At 42.0% G+C, this 26798-nt stretch overlaps 2 protein-coding genes across 6 annotated transcripts in view; one reads left to right on the plus strand and one right to left on the minus strand.

Moving 5' to 3' along the window:
* RNF125 (ring finger protein 125) overlaps nt 1-1768 on the minus strand; it is a 93852-nt gene extending 92084 nt beyond the window's left edge. For 2 of the 3 annotated variants that reach the window (XM_058677135.1, XM_058677133.1), the window contains exons 1-2: nt 1653-1768; nt 256-370 (exon numbers count right to left, since the gene is read on the minus strand). The gene's annotated coding sequence lies outside the window, so the exon portion shown is untranslated. The remainder of the gene's footprint in view (nt 1-255; nt 371-1652) is intronic. The other variant, XM_058677134.1, reaches the window with a different exon arrangement.
* Nucleotides 1769-1887: 119 nt separating this feature from the next.
* The window catches only part of TRAPPC8 (trafficking protein particle complex subunit 8), an 85120-nt gene continuing 60209 nt past the window's right edge, over nt 1888-26798 (plus strand). For all 3 annotated transcript variants that reach the window (XM_004579569.4, XM_004579570.3, XM_058677107.1), the window contains exons 1-5: nt 1888-2387; nt 11938-12132; nt 21977-22066; nt 23140-23314; nt 25316-25469. In XM_004579569.4, the coding sequence (XP_004579626.2) occupies nt 2231-2387; nt 11938-12132; nt 21977-22066; nt 23140-23314; nt 25316-25469 (771 nt within the window). In that variant the 5' untranslated portion in view covers nt 1888-2230. The remainder of the gene's footprint in view (nt 2388-11937; nt 12133-21976; nt 22067-23139; nt 23315-25315; nt 25470-26798) is intronic.

Consider the following 26798-nt stretch of genomic DNA (forward strand, 5'->3'; position numbering starts at 1 on the left):
GAGGTTCCAGGTTCCCCGCTTCGGATCGGCGCATATCGGCCCGTTGCGGCTCACTTGGGGAGTGAATCATCGGATGGAAGATCTTCCTCTCTGTCTCTCCTCCTCTGTGTATATCTGGCTGTAATAAAATGAATAAATCTTTAAAAAAAAAAAGCAAATTGCCTTTACAACATTTAGTCACTTATTTACTTTCAAGGCAGAGTGATAAGATTTGAGGGTGGATGTCTTCCATCTGTGGCTCATTCCCTCACATACCTCAAACAGCCTGGGCTGGAGCCAGGAGCCAGGAAATCTGGGGCTTCTCCCACATGACAGGCAGGGATCCCAGTACTGAAGCCATCTGCCTCCCAGGCTGTGAGCTCGCAGGAAGCTGTATAGGAAGTGGACGTGGGACTTGAACTCACTCACTTGAACACCGGATGCTGCCCCACAGTGCCTGCTCCATACATCACCCTTTTAACCTGTTTTTTTTTTTTAGTTGAATACTAGGTAGTGAGTTTATATTTAGGATCCCTCTCCCTGCATCCCTTAGCGTGTCTTACAACATGAGGTTCTCTTAAAAGGGATTCAGACCTGAAGCAGTCAAAAGGAATTTATGAGTATTCCTAGAGATATAAGAAAAACTTGTTAGCAATATATGTATATTACATTCCACAAGGGTTTCATATTTTATTAGCATGTAATAGTCGCATACATTTATGGGGTACAGTATGCTATTTTGAGCATCTATACAGCTTGTATTAGTTTAATCACAGTATTTAGTATCTCCCTTCTCTGATCACTTGTTTGTTGGGAGCCTTCAAGGTCCTCTGTTCCAGATCGTCATAAATATATAATAGGTTATGGTGAACAAGAGAGTAGCTAGGAGCTGTCAGGTGCAGAGTTCCTGAGGCTCGGCTTACACTCGCCGTCTCCCTTAAATGGATCTGTGGCCAAGGCACATGTTATTATGCCCTGTTGTCCTTTACCTCTCTCCACTTGTAGGAGAGAGCTTACTTTTCACCTGTCATAAATTCTTCCGAAGCTGAAAACCGCAGCATGAAAAATCAATTTGTGATATTGATGTTGGAGAAGCCTCTTTGAGTCAAGATACAGTACAACCAAGATAGAGCGCTGTATTTTCCTCGCCTTCTATTTTTCGCACATAAAGGATTTCAAACAGCTGAGCGACACAAGAAATCCCTTTCATCCATTTTCACTTGTTTATAGGAACAATATGTAAAAATGGAAACTAGGCTTGGAAGCCAGCGCAGGGCTCCACGCGGTACATACATGACTCTCCTCTGTTAGGAAGCAGACACTCCAGCGGAGGGTAGGAGGGACAGGCTGCGGACCGACCGGTGCACGCCTGTGGACACACCCTTTCCCTGTGACCCACACCGACGCGCCGGTAGTCCCTGACACGTCTGCGAGCTGCAGCACTCACGTCAGCACGCCTTCCTGCTATTGGCCAAGTCCACGTGTGTGGCAGTCCGTTTCTCAGAGCATCCCCGGGGCCTCCCCCACCGCGCCCGCCATCCCCGGTCCACCGCGGACCTGGCGCCTGGCGGGCAGCGCACCTCGGCAGGTGCTTCTGCCGCTCCGCCGGTGGCCGTGGGAGGCGCAGAGGGAGACGGCAGGGAGTAGCCCAAGTATCCGCGGCAGCTGCTCACCGCGGCTAGGCAGAGCCTGTGGGGCCGGCTCGGTACCTCCATCCCAGTAGCAGCACCGGCCGCCCCCGTCCGCCGGACCGCTCGGTCCAACACAGCGAAGTCAGCACACAGCCTGGAGCGGCCATCCGCCCGCCGGCCCCGCCCACCGCCGGCCCCGCCTGCGACCACGCCCCCACCGGCCGCCGTCGCTCTCCACCCCGCCCCTGCCGCCTGTAAGGCGACCGTCACGTGAGGGGCGGGCGCGGAGGCTGCCGGGAGGAGTGCACCCGGTGGGTCAGGGTCCGGCCCTGTCATGGCGGTTCCGGCCGGGCAGTGACCGAGGATTTGGCGTCCAGAGGATCAGGTGGCGGTTGACGGAGACTCCACCTATCCGACAGGAATGCGAGGACGCCGGAGCGGGCGTTGAGGAGCGGCGGTGACGGGGCGGGGGCTCAGTGTTGCGTCCCGGCCGCCGAGGCGGCGGCGTCTGTTCCTTGTCCTCGTCTCCGGGCTCCAGCGCGGGGCCCCGCCCGGCCGGGCCCGGCAGCCGCGGGCTGAGCTGCAAGAGCGGGCCGGAGTGCGGGGCCGCCGGCGCGGCGATGGCCCAGTGCGTCCAGTCGGTGCAGGAGCTCATCCCGGACTCGTTCGTGCCCTGCGTCGCCGCGCTGTGTAGCGACGAAGCCGAGCGACTCACTCGTCTCAATCACCTGAGCTTTGCGGAGCTGCTGAAGCCCTTCTCTCGCCTCACTTCCGAGGGTACGGGGGTTTCCTCGGGGCTCCGCGAGAGCCATGGCCAGCAGGAGGAGGAAGTTGGGGGCGCGCGGGGATGGGCGGGCGGTGTTTACGTCCCGGAGGAGGATCCTGGAGCAAGCTTGTCAAAAACAGCTCGGTGCTCGCCTCTCGTTTCTCTGGACAACTGTGGTGTGCAAAATTGGGAAATGAGCTCCTGCCGTTCCCTAGGGCCGCGGCAAAGGCTTCGGCAGGTGCACACGGGCAGCGGAGGGAGGGCAAGATGCTGCCGACTTGTCACCTCTCCCGTGGTGTGCAGCTCAACTCTTTGGGTGTAAAGTTTGATCTGCTTAGTACAGGGGATCCTTTCAGTTTCAACTGTTGATCAGTTTTTCTCGATAAACACTAAAAAAAAAAATTCCTTAGATGTAGAATATTTTACTGAACCTCTCAAGGAATCCGGAGTCGTAGTTAATAAAGATACTTGGAATTAATTAGGCTTATATGGATGGGGAAAAAAAAAATCTTAATTTTTTTTTTTCAGTAGAAGCTTGATCAGAGGGAGAAATCTATCCGGTTGAGGGGTTACATGTTTTCCCCAGTGTAGACGCTAAGGAAAATATTGTGGTTTGTGATTTTATAATTCCAAGGTGTACTACCAAGTGCTGGTCGATTCAGTACTTTGCAAGCACAGCATAGCAAGTGCAAATGGAGTTTCTTGTTAAGGTCTCTGCAGAACGAAGGCCCTCTCCGCCACTGCACCACGGTGCCTGATTGTCTCCTGTAGACTGGCAAAGGAGGGAAGGAGTGTGAGTTTCCTGGGTAGGTAGAGTTAGAGAGGAGAGCGAGGGCCATCTTGCCCTCTAATAAATCTGTTTCAAGTGAAGAGTTGTGATGTTTGTTCGGTTCTGATGACATTCACCACCGAGCAGTGCTGTGCCATGAATTCTTGCATGCCACAGGTTGGTTGGTTATGAAGGAGCGGAGAAAAGACTCTTGGATGTTCTTCAGCTTGTACTTCACTCATAGGCTCCAGTGTTGACTAGGTCAGCAATAAAGTGCCCCTCTCTCCCATTCTTAAGTTCTTTTTGTAAAGATTATCTATGTGTGTATATATATATATATATATATACCTATATGTATATATATATATATAGGTATGTATATATTTTAATTTGGAAAGTCAGATTTACAGAGAGAAGGAGAGATAGAGAGAAATATCTTCCATTTGCTGGTTTACTCTCCAGGTGGTCACAGTGGCCAGAGCTGAGCTGATCTGAACCAGGAGCCAGGAGCTTTTCTTCCAGGTCTCCAACAGCGGATGCAGAGTCCTGAGGCTTTGGGCCATCCTCTACTGCTTTCCCAGGCCACAAGCAGGGAGCTGGAAGGGAAGTGGAGCAGCCAGCGTACGAACCAGTGCCCATATGGGATCTTGGCGCATGCAAGGCGAGGACTTTAGCCGCTAGGCCACCGCATCGTGCCCATTATTCTTAAAAGTCAACCAAACACTTGAGCCAGTTTACTGTTTTCCACTTTTTTTCATAAAGAATAATACTCAGTACTGACTTTCTGTAGATTTTCTCTGATAGGTTTCATTAGATTCTACAGTATTTTCATGAATAGTGTATATATATATATACACACACACATCTATATTTTAAAAAATTATTTGTTTGAAAGGCAGAATTACGGAGAGAGAGACAGAGCGAGCGAGTGAGTGAGAGATCTTCCATCCAGGTCCTCACTTGCCAAATGGTCATAATTGTTGGAACTGGGTTGGTCTGAACCCAGGAACCAGGAGTTTTCTGGGACGCCTGTGTGGGTAAGAGGCCCAAGGACTTGGGCCATCCTGTGCCGCATTCCCAGGCACGTTAGGAGGGAGCCAGGTGGGATGTGGAGCAGCTGGGACTTGAGCTGATGCACACACGTGATATGCTGGTCTGTGGACAGAGGCTTAGTGGAGGCTTAATGTGCAGTGCCTCAGCGCTTGCCCCATCATTGAAAGTGTTTATGTATGATTTATTTGAAAGACAAAGAGAGACGAGCAGAGTGATCTTTCGTCTGTGAATGAATTCCAGCTGCTCCCCCTCCCTTGATTATTTTTTTTGTAGGGTTTATTTTTATTTATTGTTATTGGAAAGGCAGGTTTTACAGAGAGAAGGAGGTACAGAGACAAAGATTTTCCATCTGCTGGTTCATTCCCCAAGTGGCTACAATGCTGGGAACTGAGCCGATCCAAGCCAGAAGATACAAGCTTCTTCCAGGTCTGCCACGGGGGTGCAGCGTCCCAAGGCTTTGGACCATCCTTGACTGCTTTCCCAGGCCACAAGCAGGGAGCTGGCAGGGAAGTGGAGCAGCCAGGATACGAACCAGTGTCAACGTGGAATCCTGGCGCATGAAAGGCGAGGATTTAGCCATTAAGCCATCATACTGGGCCCCAGCTTTTCCGCTTCTGCTCTGGTTCCCTACCAATGGGCCTCAGAAAGTAATAAATGATGGTCCAAGTACTTGGGCCCCTGCCATCCACATGGGAGACCTGAGTGGAATCCTGGCTGCTAGTTTCACAGCCATCTGGGGAGTGAACCACTGCCTAGAAGATACTTTGTTTTTCTCTGCTCCAATCTACCCTCCAACCCCTCAAATTTCCAAAGTCTGCTTCATAAACCTTAGGGGCAAAAAAAGGCCAGGAGCCTGGAAGTCAGTATGAGTCACCCCTGTGTGACCTGGATACTTGAGGGATCACCTGCAGCCTCCCAAAGTGGTCATTAGCAGGAAGCTGGAATTGAGAATGGAGCCAGGACTCGAATGAGGCGATCTGATCCCAGGTTGTGTGTCCTAAGTGAGGTTTTCACCATTTTGCTAAGCATCTGCACTGTCCAAAAGAAACATAATGTGAATCACATATATAATGAGAAATTTTAGTGGCCATGTTACAAGGATAAAAGAATCATGTGGAATTATTTTAGCATGTATCTTACTTAACCAAATTATTTCTATAATGCTATAATGTTACCATTTCAATAGGTAGCCATATAAAAGCTACCTAGATATTTCCTTCTTTCTTTCCTTTTTTTTTTTTTTTTTTGTTTCTGTTTTTAAAGATTTGCTTATTTTAAGAGTAGAGTTCCTGAGAGAGGAGTGTCAGAGGGGGCTGGTATCTTTCATTCTTGGTTTACTTCCCAAAGGACTGCATTGGGTGGGGCGGGGCCAGGCCAGAGCCTGGAGCCCTGAACTCCATCCATATCTCTCAGGTGAATGACAGAGTCCCAGTCACTAGGGCCATTTCCCGCTGCTTCACCAGCCAGCATCAAAAGTGGAGCAGGCAGCTTGGCTGGTGGTGTTCAGTGCCAGCCCCTTCTATTGTGTTACATGATTTTGAAATTTAGTGACAGAGAAGAGTGCACACTTCCATCTGTTGGTTCATTCCCCAAATGGCTGGAAAAACCAGGGCTGTGCCAAACTGAACCTGCACAGCCCTGGTCTTCCAGATCTTTCTCATGGGTGACAAGGGTTCAGTGCTTAAGCCATTATGTGCTCCCTTTGAGAATGCACATTAGCAGGAAGCTAGATTGGAAGAGAATCCCTCCAGTGGGGCTAGATTCCAGGCACTCTTTTTTTTTTTAGATTTTATTATTATTGGAAAGCCGGATATACAGAGAGGAGGAGAGACAGAGAGGAAGATCTTCCATCTGATGTTTCACTCCCCAAGTGAGCCGCAACGGGCCGGTACGCGCCAATCCGATGCCGGGACCAGGAACCTCTTCCAGGTCTCCCACGCAGGTGCAGGGTCCCAAAGCTTTGGGCCGTCCTCAACTGCTTTCCCAGGCCACAAGCAGGGAGCTGGATGGGAAGTGGAGCTGCCGGGATTAGAACCGGCGCCCATATGGGATCCCGGGGCTTTCAAGGCGAGGACTTTTTAGCCGCTAGGCCACGCCAACGGGCCTTTTTTTTTTTTTTTAAGATTTATGTTACTTGAAATGCAAAGTTACATAGAGTTCTGTCTGCTGATTTGCTCCCCAAATGACTGCAGTAGCCTGAGCTGTCATGGTGTGAAGCCAGGAGCTTCTGGCCCAAGCACTTTTATGATGTCTCTGCTGCCTTCCCAGGCACATCAGCAGGGAGCTGGATTGGAAGTAGAGCAGACAGGACTTGACCCAGTGCCCGTCTGGGATGCCTGTGCTGCAGGCAGTGGCCTTAGCTGCTTGGGCCACAGCACCAGTCCCAACTGTAGGCACTTGGATTAGGGGTGTGCTAGTCCCAAGTGACTGCATAACCCATGGTAATGCAGTATCTTCCCATGGTGCAGACTTGGAAAGGATGGGAGGAGGAGGATTCTAATGATCTGTGAATTAATGAAACTGATATAGGGGATTAGTAGAGAGGAAGAGAGCTGTCTATTGAGGATGAAATTTGCATTATATGGGCAGATGTTTGCACCATGATTGAGTGGTGAAGGACCAGTGAAGAAGCTGTCCCTGCTGGTTACCAGAGGGGGCTACCCACCTAAAGGACTGTGAATTCTAGGAAGGAGATTTTGGGTTTCATATGTGGTGCTCAGTATGAGACGATCATGGATTCCTGAGCGAGGCTGAGAGTGGGTCAGTTGTTTGTAAGGAGAGATGGGAGCTGATACAAATTTACAAATTTAAGAGTTTTGCTAAAAAGAATTAAATTTTTAAAAATTATTTTACTTTTTTATTGATAAGGTGGATATACAGAGGAGGAGAGACAGAGAGGAAGATCTTCTGTCCAATGGTTCACTCCCCAAGTGACCGCAATGGCTGGAGCTGAGCCAATCTGAAGCCAGGAGCCAGGAGCTCTTCTGGGTCTCCCAAGTGGGTTTAGGGTCCCAAGGCTTTGGGCCGTCCTCGACTGCTTTCCCAGGCCACAGGCAGGGAGCTGGATGGGAAGCAGGGCCACTGGGATTAGAACCCAGCGCCCATATGGGATCCCAGCGCGTGCAAGGCGAGGACTTTAACTACTATGCTATCGCACTGGGCCCCAAAAATTAAATTTTAAAAAAGTTTATTTATTTGAAAGACAGTTTCGAGAGAGACTGACAAGAGAGAGAAATCGTGTATTCTCTTGTTCACTCCCCGAATGTCTGAGGCTGTGGCTAGGCCAGGTCAAAGGCAGGAGCCAGGAAGCCCATTTGGGTGTCCATGGGTCTGAGGACTTGGGCCATCTTCTCTTGCTTTCCCAGGTGCGCTAGTGGAGTGCTGGTTTGCAAGGGGAGTACCTGGGAGTAGAAGTGGCACATATACGAGATTCCAGCATTGCAGGCAGTTCCTTAGTTCCTTAGGTGTTTTTTTTTTTTTTTTTTTGGTAAATGTGTTTTGAAAGGATTTACCATCTAGAACGGGTTTTTATTTTTCAGGTGTGGAGATTTCTTCAAAGCTTTTTCTTTAGGCAGTGTAATTTAGGAATTTAACTAATAAAGTAGCTAAAATTAAAGTGGCTAAAATTTCCTTAGACAAAGAAATGTTAAAAAAAAATTGGACTCGGCACAGCCAATGCTTCAGTGGCTAAATCTGCCTTGCATGCGCTGGGATCCTATATGGGCGCTGGTTTGTGTCCCGGCTACTTCCCGTCCAGCTCCCTGCTTGTGGCTTGGGAAAGCTGTAGAGGATGGTTCAAAGCTTTGGGACCCTGGCCCTGCAATGGAGACTCAGAAGAAGCACCCGGTTCCTGGCTTCGGGTCAGCTCAGCTCTGGCCATTGGGACCACTTGAGGAGTAAACCAGTGGATGGAAGATCTTTCTGTATCTCCTCTCAGTCAATCTGCCTTTCCAATAAAAACAAATCTTTTTAAAAAATTGGACTCCATTTCTTGCAGATGTATTGTTATTTTGGGTGGAAATTTACTTTGATCACTGTGTTGTCAAGTCATACTAAATACAATAACGTGTTATCAGGAGACTTATTTTTAGATTTTTGAGCAGTATTTTGAAGAAAAATACATTTTTTTGAACGCTGCAGAAGAGGCTGGTAGAACAAATTTGAGTACTATTCATGTGTAGGACTTGGAAATTAAGAGTTTAGACTTGATGTATTAGACTATATATGTGTGTGTGTTCACTGGCTCACGGCACAAATGGCCGCAGTGGAGGTGAGCAGGTATGAGCTAGGAGGCAGGAGCTTCTGGGTCTCCCATATGAGTGCCAGGGCCCGAAGACCTCTGCCATCGTCTCCTTATAAGACCTTATCATGATGAATTCTCGGTAATGGGGTACTCATTTGGATGGTTCTGGCTCAGAGTCTTCTGAAGTTGAGCTGTGTGAATCTGGGGCTGGAGGATCTGCTTCCAGGCTCAGTCATGGTTATTGTGGTGTCAGCTCCTTGCTGGCGTTAGCCGAGATTTCTGTTCTGCGCCACGTGGACTGTGGACTTCTCCATGGGCTGCCTGAGTGTCTTCTTTACGGGGCTGTTTGCTTCCTTCGGAGTGATCAGCCAGAGAACCCTAGTTCAGAGCCCTGCATCTTTACAGCTTTATCTCAGGAATGAAATCCTGTTGCTTTTGCTGTGTTCAGTTTGCTACACAGAATAGCCCTGGCACATGAGAGTATGAATACCAGGAAATGGGAATCTTGGCTGTTTCAGACACTGGTTGCCACACCTAATCCATTTTTGGATATGTCAGTAGGATTACCTAGTAGTTACTTTGCTCTCGCCGAATATAGGGCAAACCTGGAGTATGAGTGTGTTAACACTTAGGAACAGTAAGGGTAATTGGGCAAAGGATGTCTACCTTTTGACAGTATGGATAAACTTTAAGGGAATGGGCCCGGCGGCGTGGTCTAGCGGCTAAAGTCCTCGCCTTGAAAGCCCCGGGATCCCATATGGGCTCCGGTTCTAATCCCGGCAGCTCCACTTCCCATCCAGCTCCCTGCTTGTGGCCTGGGAAAGCAGTTGAGGACGGCCCAAAGCTTTGGGACACTGCACCCGCGTGGGAGACCCGGAAGAGGTTCCAGGTTCCCGGCATTGGATCGGCGCGCACCGGCCCGTTGCGGCTCACTTGGGGAGTGAATCATCGGACGGAAGATCTTCCTCTCTGTCTCTCCTCCTCTGTGTATATCTGGCTGTAATAAAACGAATAAATCTTTAAAAAAAAAAACAAAAAAAAAAACAAAAAACTTTAAGGGAAATACTTACACAGTATGTTCCTAAAGCTGTATGAATACGCTGTAATGTTTTTTAGTTTGCTTCTGTGTTGTATAATTATACTAGCTGGGATATGTGATTATGGAGAGGCCTGTGTGTGTATATATTTAAATTAAACAATGTTTATAAAAGAATGCAAGAAACATCTAGCTCTTCACTACCTAGGACTGACAGAAATTAACCCTCTGTCTTATTTATTTTTTTCTTTAAGAAGAAATGAAGCCTTACACATAAGAAGTCCCTTTTTTGCCTTTTTTGTCCATATTTATCCTTCTTTTATTTTAGACAACTACAGTGAAAGAATTGTATGGATGCCTTCTATACATATATTTAAAGTGCTAGTGTTCATGTTTGGACCAAATATATTATATTCAAACATTTTGCAATCTTGTCTATCTTAGGATTTAGGATTTGACAGAGCACTTGGGAAAAACAGTTATTATGGATATAATTGTATCTAAAGTATGGCCAGGGTGTCCAGTTGGCCTATTGGTGAGGCCCCTGTGTCCTGCTTAGGGGTACATGAGGTTCAGTACCCGCCTCTGGCTGTGGCTCCAGCTTCTTTGCAGTGCAAACCCCAAGAAGCATGATGCCTGGCATGAGTGGCTGGTTTCCTGCCACCTGCGTGGGAGATGTGGGTTGAGTTCTCTGCTTGCCTCCCCAGGCCCATTTGCACCATTTGGGGACTGAACCGAAGGATGGCAATGCTTGTGTGTGCTCTCGCCATTGTTCCTTCTGTCTTTCCAGTGCTCCCGCTTCTTCTGCCTCTTAAATAAATATGTGATTTGAAAAAATATGTAGTCCTCAATTTGAAAGGCCATTGTTTGGTACAAAGGTTTAGTACTGGAAAAAATTATTTAAATTTTTAATAAATTATTTTTATTTGAGAGACGTATCTCCTGTCGACTCACTTTTTTACAAAAAGATTTATTTTTATTGGAAAGTCAGATGTACAGAGAGGAGGAGAGACAGAGAGGAAGATCTTCTATCCGTTGATTCACTCCTCAAGTGGCTGCAATGCCATTGCTGTGCTGATCTGAAGCCAGGAGCCTGGAGTCTCTTCTGGGTCTCCCACGCGGGTGCAGGGTCCTAAGGCTTTGAGCCGTCCTCGACTGCTTTCCCAGGCCACAGGCAGGGAGCTGGATGGGAAGCAGGGCCACCGGTATTAGAACCGGTGCCAGTATGGGATCCTAGTGCATACCAGGTGAGGATGTTAGCCGCTAGGCTATTGCACTGGGCCCGGCTCGCTTTCTAATTGTGGCAGTAATCATGGTTGGTGTGGGCTGAAGGCATGAGCCAAGGTCTTGGTCTCCCACATGGGTAGTAGGGTCCCAACTATTTGAGTCAGTAGCTGCTCTCCTAGGCTGTCCAGATGAAGAGGAAGCTAGAATTGGACATAGAGCTCAAACCCAGGCACTCTGCTATGGAACAGGGCCCTCCAAGCAGCATCAGGCCACATTTTTTCATGACAGCTCCTCAGATATGTCGGTTGTCTCCTTGTTTGTAATTACTTGTGACACAGCTGAAGTAGATGACGCACCTGCTGCCACTGATTGAGTCTCCATCAGTTATCGTCAGGCATGGTATTCACTGATTGACACTATCCCATCTAGCAATATCTCAACTCCTTAAAATAACGCTATGAGGTAGTTATTAATTACGTTAAAGATTAGGAAATTGAAGGACAGATACGTTAAAAAGTTGTTTCAGATAATCCAATTGACAGGTTATGGATTGGAATTTAGATGAGGGTTGACTCCACAGGCTGGGACCTTACTCATTGTAACTGAACTGCTTCCAAACTCATCATCTTGTCTGATGCTGCATGCTCACATCTAATGTGACCTTCAGGCCCTGTCGTCTTGCTACCTTTTTCTCAAACTACCGCCTCTGCTGAATCTCTGCATCACAGGTTTTAAGTCTCATGATTGAGCATGAGTGGAGGCAGGAGCTACTGGAGTGAGAAGGGATGTGAGCATTGATTATTAGTAAGTGTGCTAGGGCTGAGAAGATAGACAGAAGCCCAGACCAGCATTTCATTCCCCTTGCTTGCTTGTTTCGACTGTTTGCAGTGTTGGTATTGCAGACCTTCACTACTCTGGAGCGGCTTTAGTGTGAGGTGAGACTTAGAGACGGTGCTTAGTTTCTGAGTACTCCAAATGTAGAAGGTAGGACCTGCAGGAGGGGACTTCTGAACAGCAGCATTGTGGGAAAGGAAGGGAACCTATGATTATTAAACTGTGTTGTTAACCCTTTTAGCATGTATGGGAACACTGCAAACCATGTATTTCTGCAAGAATTTTCCTCTTGGAATTTCTGGTTTCTGTGAGCTTTTGTTTTGTTTGTAAGATGTTAACCCAATTTGGGCTTATGCACTGTATAAAATTAATTTCAGGCTTTTTTTGTTTGTTTTTAAGTTCACATGAGAGATCCTAATAATCAGCTTCATGTAGTTAAAAACTTGAAGATAGCAGTAAGCAACATCATCACCCAGCCGCCTCAGCCTGGAGCCATTCGGAAGCTTTTGAATGATGTTGTTTCTGGAAGCCAGCCTGCAGAAGGATTAGTCGCTAATGTGATTACGGCAGGAGATTATGACCTTAACATCAGTGGTATGTAACAAGGTTTATTATTATTTCTGGTGAATTTTTATTTTGTTAGAAATAACTCAAAGTCTTGGAGTTTATTCAGCAAGTGTTGTGAATGCTTACTGAATGTCACAGCCTGGAAAGACAATGTTGAAAAACAGTCCCAGCTACTTGGCTCATTGTTTTATTCTAACACTTAAAGACGTGTCTACAACATATACATAATAAAAAGTTGTTAAATGAAAGAACCGAAAGTATATATAAAACAAGCTTCTTTTGTAATGTAAATAATTAAGTACAAAGTATTAAAACTTGTATTTTAATTTTGATTAGTATTGAGAAAATGTAAGATGCATATTAATATATAATCTTTTATCAATACTTAATTTGACTTAAGTGGGAAATATGTTCTTGACAAAACTAGTCGTGAAATTGCCTGTTATTGTGTAATTTGAATTAATAGTTTTGGTTTGATTCTTTTTCAGTGTTAAAAACCTTTGCATATTGAAGGACATAAGATAGATTTTTAGGGAGAAACAATTTAGGATATTTTAGCACCCTAAAATTTTTTTAGGCCAGTATAATTTATAATTCTGAAGTACCCTGTAATTGCACATTTAAAGATTTTCCTGAGCATGTAAGGTGCTTTCAGAGCATATTTTAAGGCAATTAGTTATTTATACTTACATTGATAGGACTATTTGTAGAATTATTTGGTTTAGATATTCCATAATTTTTCTTCTCTCAATTTTAATTCTAGCCGAGAAAGGGTAACTTGATAATTTTAGGTTTAGTATGACTGTCAGTAAAAAGATTCTAAATTTCAGGATGAAAATCTTCAGCGGTTCTTTGTGTCACATTTCCAACATAAAGTAAAATTTTGAATATTTCTCATAGAAAGTCAAGAATTTGAACTGAAAGTCTCCTGTTATCAGAGATGTAATGTGAAGGACAATGAATCAATACTGCCGTGGCTATTAGATATATAACATGAATGAGTCCTTGTTTCTGAGAGTTTGTTTCCAACTCTAAAAGCAAGATCATTTGGCTAGATTCTTTTTTTTTTTTTTTTTTAAGATTTGTTTACTTGAAAGGCATAATTAGAGAAGAGGCTGAAAGAGGCTTTCATCTACTGATTTCCTTCACAAACAGCTCCAGTGGCTGGAACTGTGCCCATATGAATCAAGGGGCTTTTTTCATGGCTCCCATGGACCATCCTCCACTGTTTTCAAGGGTGCATTAACAGGAGCTGAGTTGGAAGTGGAGTGGTCAGGACTTAAACCTGTGTCCATATGGAATGTTGTTGGTCTCAGACAATGATTTTAACCCCGTGCCAAAGCCTAGGCGCTAGCTAGATTCTTTCTGAATCTTCCCTCAGACATTTAGTCTTGTGATTCTGTCTTGCAAAGTCTTGATTTTTAAAAATTTATTTATTAGTTTTGATTTATTTTAGAGACAGACACACAAATACACACATGCAAATGATACAACTACTGGTTTAGTCCCTCAGTACTTACAATGGAGCTAAAACCAGGAGCCAGAAACTCTTTCCTGGACTCTCTCCTGGATAGCAGGAGAGTCTCTCCTGCCTCCCAGGAAGGTGACTCCAAAGTGATCCCTGGACTTGAACCTTGGCACACCATCTTACTACTGTGCCAGATACTGCTCTGATTTTATAGGCACTTGACATTTCTGTTGCAGGTTTACTAATTTCCTGCTGTGTGCTTTACATTGACTATAGAAATGAAGAAGACATGCTTTATAAACTCTTAGTCTGATAAGGGAAATGTGCATATTAATTAGTAATCGTAATGTATTCTGCTTTGGGTTACGTTATAACCCAATGTGGTAGAAGCAGAATATGTCTGGTGTACTAAGTACTAAGCAGAAACAGAGGGATTACCTGTTAAATTTCAAGAGCAAAAGTGTTGTTCTTATATCATAAATATTTTCTTTTTTTTAATTGTATGAATTTTATTTTTGTTAATTTTTACATATTTGATTAGGGTGTGAAGGGTCAAAGGCTAGCGGAAAGTGGGTGAGACGTTTTCACATTCTCTTTTTTCCTTCTTGTATCTGGGGGGGAGGGGAGAGATAAAGGGAGAAGCCACACCAAGCCTCCCAACCATCCCTGGGTCCCTGATGTGGGGCATGCTCCGAGGGCACTGCTCAAGTGCTTTTGATAGTTCAGCAGTTCTGTTTTGCTGCTGATCTTGCCACTCCAGTCAATGAAATTTCTCCAGAATTCACTGATTGACATAGTCCACCTTAGAGTCTCCATTTGCTTAGATTTTCACTGCCAACACTTGGCTGGGTAGTTGATTGATTTGTTCTGTCCTCCGTCCTGTGTTACGGTACCAGGTGTCCTCTGTAGGCTCAAGTGTGCTGCCATATCCTCCATGTGCACCTGGATATGCTGTCCACTGCTCTGTCTGAGCCACTGAGGAGGCTCAGCTCTGACACATGCATTCCATGGTCAGACCATGGAGCATGCAGTTCTCTCCATAGTTGGAATTCTTGAGTCCAGCAGTTCAGGTGGGGGGATTCCCGAAGAAACTTCATCTGAGGTGATCCCAGACCTAATTCATATGTGTGTGCATGCCAACACAGGGTCCATAGTCCACTATCCCAAATCGGTCTATGCACACACTATTAGTTGCAATTAATGGGTCACTTGTCTCCACCCCTGTCTTCTGTGCAAACTAATAGATGTTGCTGTTGAGCCCAATCCTGCCCACCACACACTCGGCCCCCATGCAAACCAGTGAGAGTTGTAGCCTAGTCAGAGTGATCCATAATAACACCCACCATGCCCGCCCACTGTGGGCTTGCCAGTATGTACAACAGACTGGTCCTGTCTGTCCCACATCCCATTCAGCTCTCATACATGTCAGTGGGCATTGAAGCCTAGTTCAACCCAACCAGCTCCCCATCCAGTCCACACATGTGCCAGTGGTGCCACTCTGTCTAGCCATGGCTTTCCCAGTCCTGGTTCTCATGCTCACCAGTCGGAGTGGCAACCCAGGAGGGAGTTGTCCACTGTTTCCCAGCAGGGGCAGGGACCCAACTCAGCCCGTCCTACACCCACTTTAGTTCTCACGATCACCAGTGAGTGTTGGAGTCTAGCGCAGTCTAACACACCCCAAGACCCAGTCTACACCCATGCCAAGGTAGACTACAGCCCTTTCAGACTGTACCGCAGCCCTCACTCTGGTCTTCACGCTCACCAGTGGGATCCACAACCCAGCTAGGGCGTCCCCTTAGCTCCCCAACGAGGCCTGATCCCAGCCACAGTTCTTGTGTGTGAGCTGCCAGTAGTTGCTCTGACCTAGCTTGGCATAATCCCTCCCGTGTGTTGGCCTTTGCCTTTGGATGCTGCAGCCTGACCTGGCCTAGTTGGCCCCCAGTCCTAACTCTCACTGGCAGGTGCTGCATCCTGGCCCTGCTCAGTTTACTCTCATCCCTGGCTCATGCAAACCAGTAGGTATGGCAACCTAGCCTGGCGCGACCTGCACTATATCCTGGTTTCTGCACTTGCCAGTGGGCTCTGGTTTGCTTGGCCCTGCCTAATCCGCCCCCTTCCAAAACTAATCCACACACTTGCCAACGCATGGAGCTAACCTGCCCAGCCTGCCTAGCACCCAGGCCTGGACCACGTGCTCAACATTGGGAGCTCTGACCCACTTGGGGTTTTCCAGATTCCCCCATTCAGGCCTTTCCCAGACCCAGATCTCATGCATGCCAGCGGGTGCTTGGCCCTTACCTGGCATGGCCTGCCCCATCCGTCCCAGCATTTGTATGAGCTGGTGCAGCCCAGTTTCTGGCTTCAGATCAGCTCGCCTATGTGAATTGCAGGGGCCCAAGTACTTATGCTGCGTTCCTAGGTATGTTAGTGGTGGCTTGAATTGCAAGTGTAGCAGCCAGGACTCTAACCAGTGTTCATATGGGATGCTGGCATTGCGGGCGGCAGCTTAACCTCTCATGCCACACACTGGCCCTAAGTAATATATTGATGTCTGTCAGTGATTTAACCATTTTAAATTTTGTTAATTGCATCCTTATTATATATATGATTGATAATTTATCAGTCACATATATAATAATTCATATTTATAAATTTATAAAGACTTACATTTAAGTATCCATAAATATATAAATATAATTATATATGCCTCTAATTATATATATTGATGATAATTTAGCACAGTTAATCCACTTTGTATTTTTCCTTATTTATCATGTAGTTCATGTAATTTTTAGTTTATATTCATGATTTATGTTGTAATAACTAAATGTTCACTTCTTCATTGCTGACCCAGTATTGAGCTCCTTTTACAGTGTTTTGTTTTCTCACAAGTTACAGTTGTGTTTTTAAAATCATATTGCTTGGAGTTCTTTATGTCTGTTGCTGGTCTCAAGCTTCCTCAATAGGGTTTTCTGCTTGGAAATTTGTTTTTCAGATAACCCTTTTATCAAGACTTCCAGAATTCTTTTCCCTGTTTGCACTGTTTTCTTGGTTGTTATGGTGTTATTTCTTAATAAGGAAATAATTGGTCCTTGAGGGACAAAGAACTCTTAGATGTTATGATAATTTTTTAATCTCTCTAGAAGGATCACAATGCATAAAAAGATGCAGAGAATCTGTGGTGTTACTAATAAATTTTTTTTAAATAATTTTACTTAGTTGATTGGGGTACAAAGGGTCAAGGGCTACAGGAAAGTGGGTAAGACCATTGTTTCCACACTAATATCATCATTTTTTCCCCTGTATCTGTGGTCAGGGGAGAAACAAAGGGAAAAGCCCCACCCAGCCTCCCACCCATCCCAGGTTCCCAACGTGAGGCACGCTCCGAGGGTCCTGCTCAAGCAGTTTTGATAGTTCAACAGGTCTGAATTGCTGCCAATCTCGCTGTTCCAATCACGAGGAAATCTCTTCAGAATCCATTGGCTGACATAGTCTCTTCATGGTGGGGTTCTGAGATCAGCAGTTCAGTTGGAGGGATCTCCAAAGAAACTTCATCTGAGATGATCCCATACCTGATTCTTGTGTGAGTTTGCCAGTACAGGGTCTGGCACCGATTAATAAAATTTTTTTTTTAGTTTTTTTTTTTTTATTTGTAGTAGAAGAGAGAAAGCTTTTTATCTGTTGATTATTCCCTAATTGCCTACAATGACCCAGACTATGCCAAGCAGAGACAGGAGTCTGGTGCTTCTTCCAGGTCTCTCACCTGTGTTCAGGGCCCAAGAACTTAGGCCATCTTTTGCTGCTTTCTCAGGCATGTTAGCAAGGAACTGGATCGAAAGTCGAAGAGCCTGGCCTCAAACCCATGCCCATATAATGCCAGTGCTCTGGACTTGCTGTACTTGCTTTTCTGGTAGCTGGCCCCAGAAAGAAGTCTTAAAAATGTTCACTTGGGGAAGAAAATGAAATAAAAGTTGAGAAGCACTGTTCTCCATATTTGGACTGATTACTCTAAAACTTGCTCCGCAGCTACTATCAGAATTTCTTTTCTTCTCTTCTCTGTAGTCGTAGTCTTTCATTCATTTCTGTGTGTGTGTGTGTGTGTATGTGTGTGTGTGCATGCACGCATGTGAAGGACATCTACAGTGTAACTTCCTGAGAAAGGATGTATAAGTAGAACCACTCAGAAGTATAAAATTATTCTATGTATTTGATTGATTTTGACTGAATATATTACTAAATTTATTTTCCTAAAATTTGATTCTCTTTCTTCTAGTTTCTTTTGTAGTTGTTAAGAACCTAAGAAACTACTTATTTATTTTTAAACAGCCTATTAAAGTCATTGGGTGGAAAGTTCCTAAGAACAATGTAGTCATGATTGGTTCTGAGAAACTAATTTTAGCCAGGAGCCTGGAGTTTCTCCCACTCAGGTGTAGGGTCCCAAAGCTTTTGGCTATCCTCCGCTGCTTTGCCAGGCTTCTAGTTGGGAGCTGGATGGGAAGTGGGGTAGCTGGGACATGGTTTGGCACTCACATGAGGTCCTCATGTATGCAGGGTGAGGAGTTAGCCACTGAGTCATCATGCTAGGCACTGTTTTATTATTATTAGAAAAACAAAATAAAACAAACAAAAATAACAACAACAAAACAGAGTGAAAAATAGAAATCTTCCATTCACTGATTCACTCTCCGAATGTCTGGGCTCGGTCAGGTTGAAGGCAGGAGTCTGAACCTCACTAGGGTCTTCCATGTGGGTGACGGGCCCAAGCACACAAATCATCTTCTTTTGTCTTACCAGAAACATTAGCAGGGGATTTTATTGGAAGTGGGGCATCCAGGACTTGAACCATTACTCATGTAAGATGCTGGTATTGCAGTTGGTTCATTAACGTGCTATGCTGCAACACTAACTCCAGTTGAAATCTTTCTTAAAATGTTTTATTTAGGGACTGTCTTTGTGGCACAGTGGCTGAAGCCACAGCTTGGAACTCTGGCATCCAACATTGCAGTGGGTCGTGGTTGTTTCTCTTCTGATCCAGCTCATGCTGATGCACCTGGGAAAGCTGTAGGTGATTCGGACCCCTTCCCCCTACATGGAAAGTCTGGATGGAGGCCTGGCCCAGCTCAGATTGTTGTGACCATTTGGGGAGCGAACAAGGAGACTGAAGACTAGTATTTCTGTCCCTTGCTGTTTCTGTAACTGCCTTTCAAATGTATATATACATAAAATAAATAAATCTTTAAGAAAAAAGAATTCCAAGTGATTAGGATAAATTACATACCAGAAGAGAAATTTTTCTTCAGCCTCTTCCATGTTGCTTTCAGTTATCTCTTTTCAACTTGTCTTTTGTAATCTTGAATAAAATCTCATTAAAAAGAATACTCTTTGGAGATTAATAAGTCATTGGTATGTACAGATAAAGAATGCTTTTTAATTTTTACTATTAATTTTTAATTTTTACTATTAATGAGTCAGCATACTTTGATCAATTCTGAATATGAGCAAAGTCATGATTTTATCCCAGTATGTGCAAGAAGATTTTGAGGGGAAGAGGGTGGTCATTAAATGTTAAAGTCTTCTGTTAACACAAAGATTTTCAAAATTATAGTTTTGCTCTCTTTGGACAAAAATGTCATTTGCTTTGAAGGATGCATTTTCAGTACTGCTGTTGAACACATTTCAAGAAAGGTTTCCTGTGTAGCCCTTCAGGGAGACATGTAACTGAAGAGAAAATTTAACCTTTCTTGTTTTTTTTTTTTTTTAAGATTTATTTGTTTTTATTACAAAGTCAGATATACAGAGAGGAGGAGAGAAAGAGAGGAAGATCTTCCATCCGATGATTCACTCCCCAAGTGAGCACAATAGCTGGTGCTGTGCCACTCCGGAATCAGGATCCAGGAATTTCCTCCAGGTCTCCCATGCGAGTGCAGTGTCCATGGCCTTGGGCTGTCCTCAACTGCCTTCTCAGGTCACAAGCAGGGAGCTGGATGGGAAGTGGAGCTGCCGGGATTAGAACCGGAGCCCATATTGGATCCTGGTACGTTCAAGGCGGGGACTTTAGCCGCTAGCCCACGGTGCTGGGCCCGAAAATTTAATCTTTGAACAGAAATGTAACCTGTCTAAATTGATGAAAGCCAATTGGATATATTTTTATTCCTTATATTCTTAGTTGAGTGCCCAGTTTCCACAGCAGTGTTTAAGAAGTTATTTCATTTAAGAACATGTGTGTGTGCATTTTTAAAAGTTTTCTCTTTATTGTGTATTTATTTATATTGCAAAGAACTGTGAACAAGGTACGGAGAGATCCAGCACCTATCCATCAGCCTTTGCCTTTCTCATTCCTCTCCTTATGCGGACTGTTAGATCAATCAGCTTTAAACCTTTCTGTTTATTCTCTTTGAAAGCATAAGCAAATGCATTTGAAAACTTCTTGTTTTTCTCCTTTTCTTACACACAAATTCATACTCTTCTGTTGTTGCTTTTTAAATGTCCAAATATAGCAGAGAACTTCTCAGCATTATGTGAAGATTTCTCCCTTTTTCCTTATGACTGCGTGGTGTACCATACATTGCTTAGCCAGTCTTCCTGATGGCCACAGGGTTTTCTAGTCTCTTTTACGTGCAAATATTTGAAAGAACACCTACTATTCCCCACTTGCATCTACATGACAGACCCCTCACCTGTATTTGTTAAATTTAGGCAGCATTGAAACAACAGAGTATAGAGAAAAATAGCCCAAAATAGATAAAAAATAATCATTTCCTCATCTCTATGTCTTATTTAACCAAAATTTTCATATGTTCTTTTTCTTTTTATGTTAATAACACTAAATAAAATATGCATTAATTTTCAAGTAGAGGCAATTTTGGGCTGATTTAAAAGTTTATGAGAGGGGTTGGCATTGTATCATAGCACATAATACTTCTGTTTGGGTCATTGATATCCTATATGGACGCAGGTTTTGCGTCCCAACTGCTCCACCTCTGGTCCAGCTCCTAGCTAATGTGCCTGGGAAAGCAGAGAAAGATGGCTCAAGTCCTTGGGCTCCTGTACCCATGTGGGAGATCTGGGTAAATGCTCCTGGCTTCCTTCTGGCCCAGCCCTGGCCATTGAAACCATTTGGGGAATGAACTGGGAAATGGAAAATCTTGGTCTCTTTCTCCCTCCTGCTTTTTCTCTGTAACTGTGCCTTTCAAATAAATAAAAATAAATCTTAAAAGTTTGTGAGAAAATTAATTTCATATTATTGATACTGTATGTCATTTATTCTCCCATTTTTGCTATGTTGTAGGTTATTCCAACATTTTTCCTATTCTGTAGCAGTGAACTAAAGTTGTTATTATAACGCAAAATTATTGCATGTTGTATTATAAAACTCTTAATATGACTACAGTATCTTGATCATTCTCATAAGATGTTTGTTGTAACTAGTAACTTTTGTATATTAGGAACCAGGTCACTATGATACCAGAATACCATGTTAAAATATATAAATGTATGGCTTTTTTCATCAGCTATTCTGGTCTTATAATATAGTGCCAAAATGCAAGCAGAAGAAATAGTTGCTGTGTTTTCAACTAATTTAAGATGAAAATAAAAGGTCATAAGATTTTGTAATTAGTGTAAATAGCCAGAAATGTCCTTGAGGAAAGCTGTGGTGTAGATAATCTGCCCCAGTACAGTGAAATGAGTCCGTTTACATGAATGCAAATGAAACAGATAGTTGTAAAATGCTTAGCATGAAGCAAAGAGAGTTCACTCACTTAATCATGTATACATACAAAAAATGTTTTTTGATTGTAAGGTAAGTATCTTTTGAGATTCTATGTAAACGGGTGTTGTTGTTGTGTTAATTAGGTAATGGGTTTGACAACTGTAGCAATATTGACATTTTGAGACACAAAAAATCTTTTGTTTTGGGAGACTGTCTTCCACAGTGTATTGTATGGTTTGCATTTCACTGAGTTGTGTGCCTGGGTTCCGGTAGTGTCCCTTTCCTGCTTTATGACGGCCTGAAATATCTCCATACCATTGCCAAATATTTCCTGGAAAATAAAATCTGCTTTAGTTGAGAACCACTCTGCTAAAGGCATATCATTATGAATAGGATCAACTTATGAGAAAGATCAGAAAGCTTTAGTGGTATTTTGAGTATATAGATGGGTATAGGTTTGGGAATAGTTCAACTGTTTTTATGCTTTTAATATGGCTATATTATGAGAATTGCATAAACATATACACATATAAGAGTTTATTTCATGTATTTAACTTGTCATGCAGTACAACATGCTGGTTCATGCCAGCATGTTCAAAGCCAGACATTTCATACTTTTTAGGAAATGGACTTGAGATTTTGTGTTAAATTGTTCTTATTGAGGAATTTTAACTGTTTTATGTTACTTTTAGCTACTACTCCATGGTTTGAGTCTTATAGAGAGACCTTTCTTCAGTCAATGCCTGCATCAGACCATGAATTTCTGAACCACTATTTAGCATGTATCCTTTGACCTTTGTTTCTTTAAATCAGATGTTAATGACATTGTTAATCAGAAATAGTTGAGTAATGCAAAATTGTTGGGATGTGGAGACCAGAGATTTTTAAAAAATGATAATGTAAATTTTTGTTTTTTAAAATGACATTCTAGATACTTCTGGAACGAAATTTTTATTATAAGATTCTTACGTTTTTGAAGATTTATTTTTATTTGAAAGGCAAATTTTCAGAGAGGAGACAGAGGACACAAGGTCTTCCATCTGCTGGTTTACTTCCCGAATGACCACAACAGCTGAAGCTGGGCCAGTCCTAAGCCACGAGCCTGGAGCTTGTGGGGTCTTCCATGTGGGTGCAGGGGACCCCACTAGGGCCATCCTCTTGCTTTCCCAGGCCGCAAGCCAGGGAGCTGGATTGCGAGTGGAAAAGCCAGGACTCAAACTGGTGCCCAAATGGGTCCCTGGCACTGCAGGATGAAGCTTAACCTACTATGTCATGGTGCTAGCTCCCGTTATAGGACTTTTAAGGACTTATCTCCTTATAGTTTTAGTTTATTGAAAAGATTTTAAAGTCATCCTATAGAGGTAATGTCCCTCTTAACTGCATTTGCTTGTTGCTTGAGAATTAATTGGTTATTCTAGAGCTCAGATGTAGACAGTTTCCTGTATTTTAATAACCCTTTTCCTTGTTGAAAATTTTTATATTTTAGTTTTCTTCCTTGAGGTTGCAGAGAAAAGCTAAGAAATCGGTATGAAACTGCACTTGGGAGGATGGAAGATGAGTAGGATCCAACACTTGTTCATTTTTGTTGATAGTTCTATAGTTTTGATATTGCCCATTTTAATTTTTATGGATTTCTTTATTGAGTTTTTAAAAACTGTCAGCAAAATAATATTTAAGTTTTAGAACTTAGAATTACTTTGGAGTTTGGAGAAATTGCACTGTGCTTGCAGGGAAAGTTTAGGAAATCAGATTTTTTTTAGCTGAAAAAATTATCTTTTGAAAGTTTATCCTACTAACATACTGTTTATCCACAAGTATAATAATCGTTAATTGCCTTAATAATATGGCTTACAAGGTATGTTAGTGGCATCATCTAGTGACACTGAACCTATGGAACAATTTTCAAAATTGTCGCAAGAGCAGCATCGAATTCAACACAATAATGATTATTCCTACCCCAAATGGTTTATACCAAACACACTTAAATATTATGTACTTTTACATGATGTAAGTTCAGGAGATGAACAGAGGTAAGTTTTTTCTTTTTTTTTTAGTTCACATTTTAAACTTAAAAACCTAACATTAATTTGAACATTTTAGATTTATTTTTCATCTAAGAGTACAACAATTTATTGTGAGTCTGTCAGACTTTACCTATAGAATGCATAAAATTTATTCTGTGTAATAAAAAAACAACTTTAGAAAAAGATTTTTTTTCATTTAACCTTGTCTGATTTCCTGTAGTTGCATTCAACAGCTAAATCATTTTATGTTAGATTTCATGTGCTTCAAAGTTTTCAATATGTAGCTGTAGTCAGTCTTTGTATAAAAGAATTTACCATTTTACATCTATAAGTTTTTGCTGTTATTTCTTATTTTATGTAAAACTAATTCTCTTTTTTTTTTCTGGTGAATTTCGTTTAACTTTCACAACTTGACTTGCTAAGGCACTTTTTCGTCAGTTTCTTGTCACTTTATATTTTTACCTTTGATGTTTTTCAGTCTCAAAAACATTTCTTATCTTCCCTTTAATGTTTGACATTTGTGATTTTCTACAGTTTTTACTTTCGTATTCATGACTAAATTATTTTAAGAAAATGTTGAAAACTGAAGTGAAAATTAAAAGCAAATTTTTTTAATATCTTAAAAATTTATTTTGACTTTTGATTCAATGTGTGTATCAGATTAATCTTTTGTTTCAAATTATTCTGATGTCACAGTACAATTTAAGTAAATGTAATTTAATAATACAAGTTTCATTAGCACAAACTATCATCTTCCTGATTTTTGTCTACAGACCCAAATAGTTACTCTGGGAATTAATCTTTATGATTTCTTGGAATATCCATAACCTTTTGGATAAAGTACACTGTATAAACAGAAGTAATTTGAATTGACTTTTAAAATGATTTTCTCTCTGTTGAATATGGCATCTGTCTTGCATATTGAATGGTTGTAACAAGGATATTTGGATGTTAGTTCGAGTAATTATCAGTGGTTCTTAAGTTCAACATCATTGTTAAAATGAGTAGGAGTATGGTTTATTGTTCCTTAGTGTGTGTATCTGTGCACACATGTAGTTCTATCTTCATGCAAAATTTTGAAATTATTTTTTACCCTAGAATTAAATTATAATGTGTAGTAAGATGTTGGTCGACAGGAGTGTTACTTCTGTAGTGTTAGCATTTACATTTGTATGTGCTTTAGGATTTTTTATGTTTTTGTTTCACACTTGATGGGTCACTAACTGGAAAATACCCATTTAAAATAGGGTCCCTGTTTGAACCAAAATACACTTTATGGTGTATTTTCATTTAAATTGTCTCCCACAGAGCTAGCAAATTTAGTTATTACTTTTACATATGGCAATAAAAATTTTTATTATATCAGATGCAGCTTATGGATCCAGCTACTGTAAGTTTTGCAAGAAAAAATGGATTTTTTATTTAAAATGTTTTCGCTGTTTTTGCTCAGTTTCCTCTCTGTTCTTCTTTGAGCTGTCTGTCCTATTTTATTTTGTAAGTTTCTTGGAGCTGTACTTGTCTCAGCAGTTATATTTATTGATAACTTTTCTCTAAGCCAAGACTTCCAAAATCATATATTTTGAAGAACTAGTTCATGTTATTGAGAGATGCAGGTTTCCTGATCTGTCAGTTTGAAGCTGTTATTTGAAATTCACGCTGCACATTAGCAGGTGGGAGGCTTGGAGGTGGTCTGCTGTAAAGAAACTGGTTTTGATTTCTGAGTCTCCTCTGAATTAGCTCAACCACCAAAACTTTGTTTTTGAATAACATATAAATGTCTTGTAGAATTATTCTTCTTGCAGCATATTTCAGTATCTTTGTTTCAGCTGATAACCAGGTTGGCTAAATTTCTGTTAGGATTGTGACTTTTGTTTTGATTTTTAAATTTTTTAAAAGTTTATTGTTCTCTTTTGAGGATTGTTTTTGTATTCTTAGGATTTATTATTGTGTAAGAGCTAAGGTGTTTCACTAGGTAGCGCAAACTTCTATCCTCTTTTTCTTTCTTAGAGCTGAATTAATTTATGAAGAAATGAAACAAAAATATGGAACTCAGGGTTGCTATTTACTTAAAATTAATTCTCGAACATCTAATCAAGCATCAGATGAACAGATACCAGATCCTTGGAGTCAGTATCTCCAGAAAAATAGTATTCAAAACCAGGTATATGTGAAAAACTACAATGAAGCAAACCACAAAGGCTGAATTTCAGTTTTATGATGTAATCGTATCCCTATAGAAATTTTAGGTCTTGGTTTAACTATTACAAACAGAAATCTTTGTTTTGTGACTCTTGGCTAGTTTGATGTCTCAGCTGTGATCTCTTCAGTCAGTAGTTCAAAAGCTGTTTTTAGCTTTTTTTTAGCCTCAGTAACCCCTTATGATTACTATTTTCAGGTATATAGTATCAGTGTTAATTGATCTTTCTCTGAAAAGAAGATAAGTGAATTACACATTAAAAATTAAGTTAGATCAGCTATACATGTAGAAAATAGAATTTTTGACTTGTCCATTTAATTCCTTATGAATGCTTACAGTCAATTCTCTATTATCCACATGCTCTGGGGTTGCCTTCCTACATTCCAACATGCTGTTCTTATGGCCACCTTTTGGAGCTCATACTTTTTAGGTGGGTGGGCTTTTTTCCCTAACTTTCTTTTGATTTCCTTCCTTTCTGATTTCCAGGAAGTGTTGTTTCTTCCTTTCTTAATTTGGAGTTTTAGATTAATGTTAATTGTTGGTTGTTGGTTGTTTGCTGAAGTGGGTGGGTATACTATTTCACATTCTGTCAAACACTTGAGGTACAGTTACATGACATTTGGTAAAAGTCAAATGCCAAGTTTTAATGCTTAGTTCAGATAATCAAGAAAGAAAGAATTTTAAAATATGTTTTATGTAGCTAAGCTACTTTATGTCCTCTTTATGTGATAATTGTTTTAAAATATCAATTATAATAAATTATACGACTTCTGAAGTTAATATATTAACAATCTGTTTATTTACCTTAGTTTTTTTTACATGTAGAATTTTAATCTAGACATTGTGTTATCCTGGTATTTTATTCACTTTAGCATTGAGATGATTGTTTGTTTATTTATTTAAGATTATGCTTGGGATAAATCTGAGCAAAGAAGAACCAGTTGGTTATGAGAAAGCTTTATCATTTTTAATAGTGTTACAGGTCCATTCAGATGTACAAATAATACTGAAAAATTTAATTTAGTCTAAAGACATGAGGAGAAATATAAATTAGATTATCAAGCTTGATGAATTTTTTTTTTTTTTTCAGGAAAGATTTATTTTTTATTCATTTGAAAGGATTGAGGGCAGATTTTTTTCATCTGCTTATTTACTCCCCAAATGTCTACAATATCCAAGTACTGGGCCAGAAAAAAAACTAAGAGCTGGGAACTCCACCCTGGTTTTCCCCATGGGTGACAGAGGCCCAAGCGCTTGGGCTATCTTTTGTTGCTTTCCTAGGTGCATTAACAG

The sequence above is a fragment of the Ochotona princeps genome, chromosome 18 (assembly GCF_030435755.1).
Source record: "Ochotona princeps isolate mOchPri1 chromosome 18, mOchPri1.hap1, whole genome shotgun sequence".
In the NCBI taxonomy this organism is placed as follows: Eukaryota; Metazoa; Chordata; class Mammalia; order Lagomorpha; family Ochotonidae; genus Ochotona; species Ochotona princeps.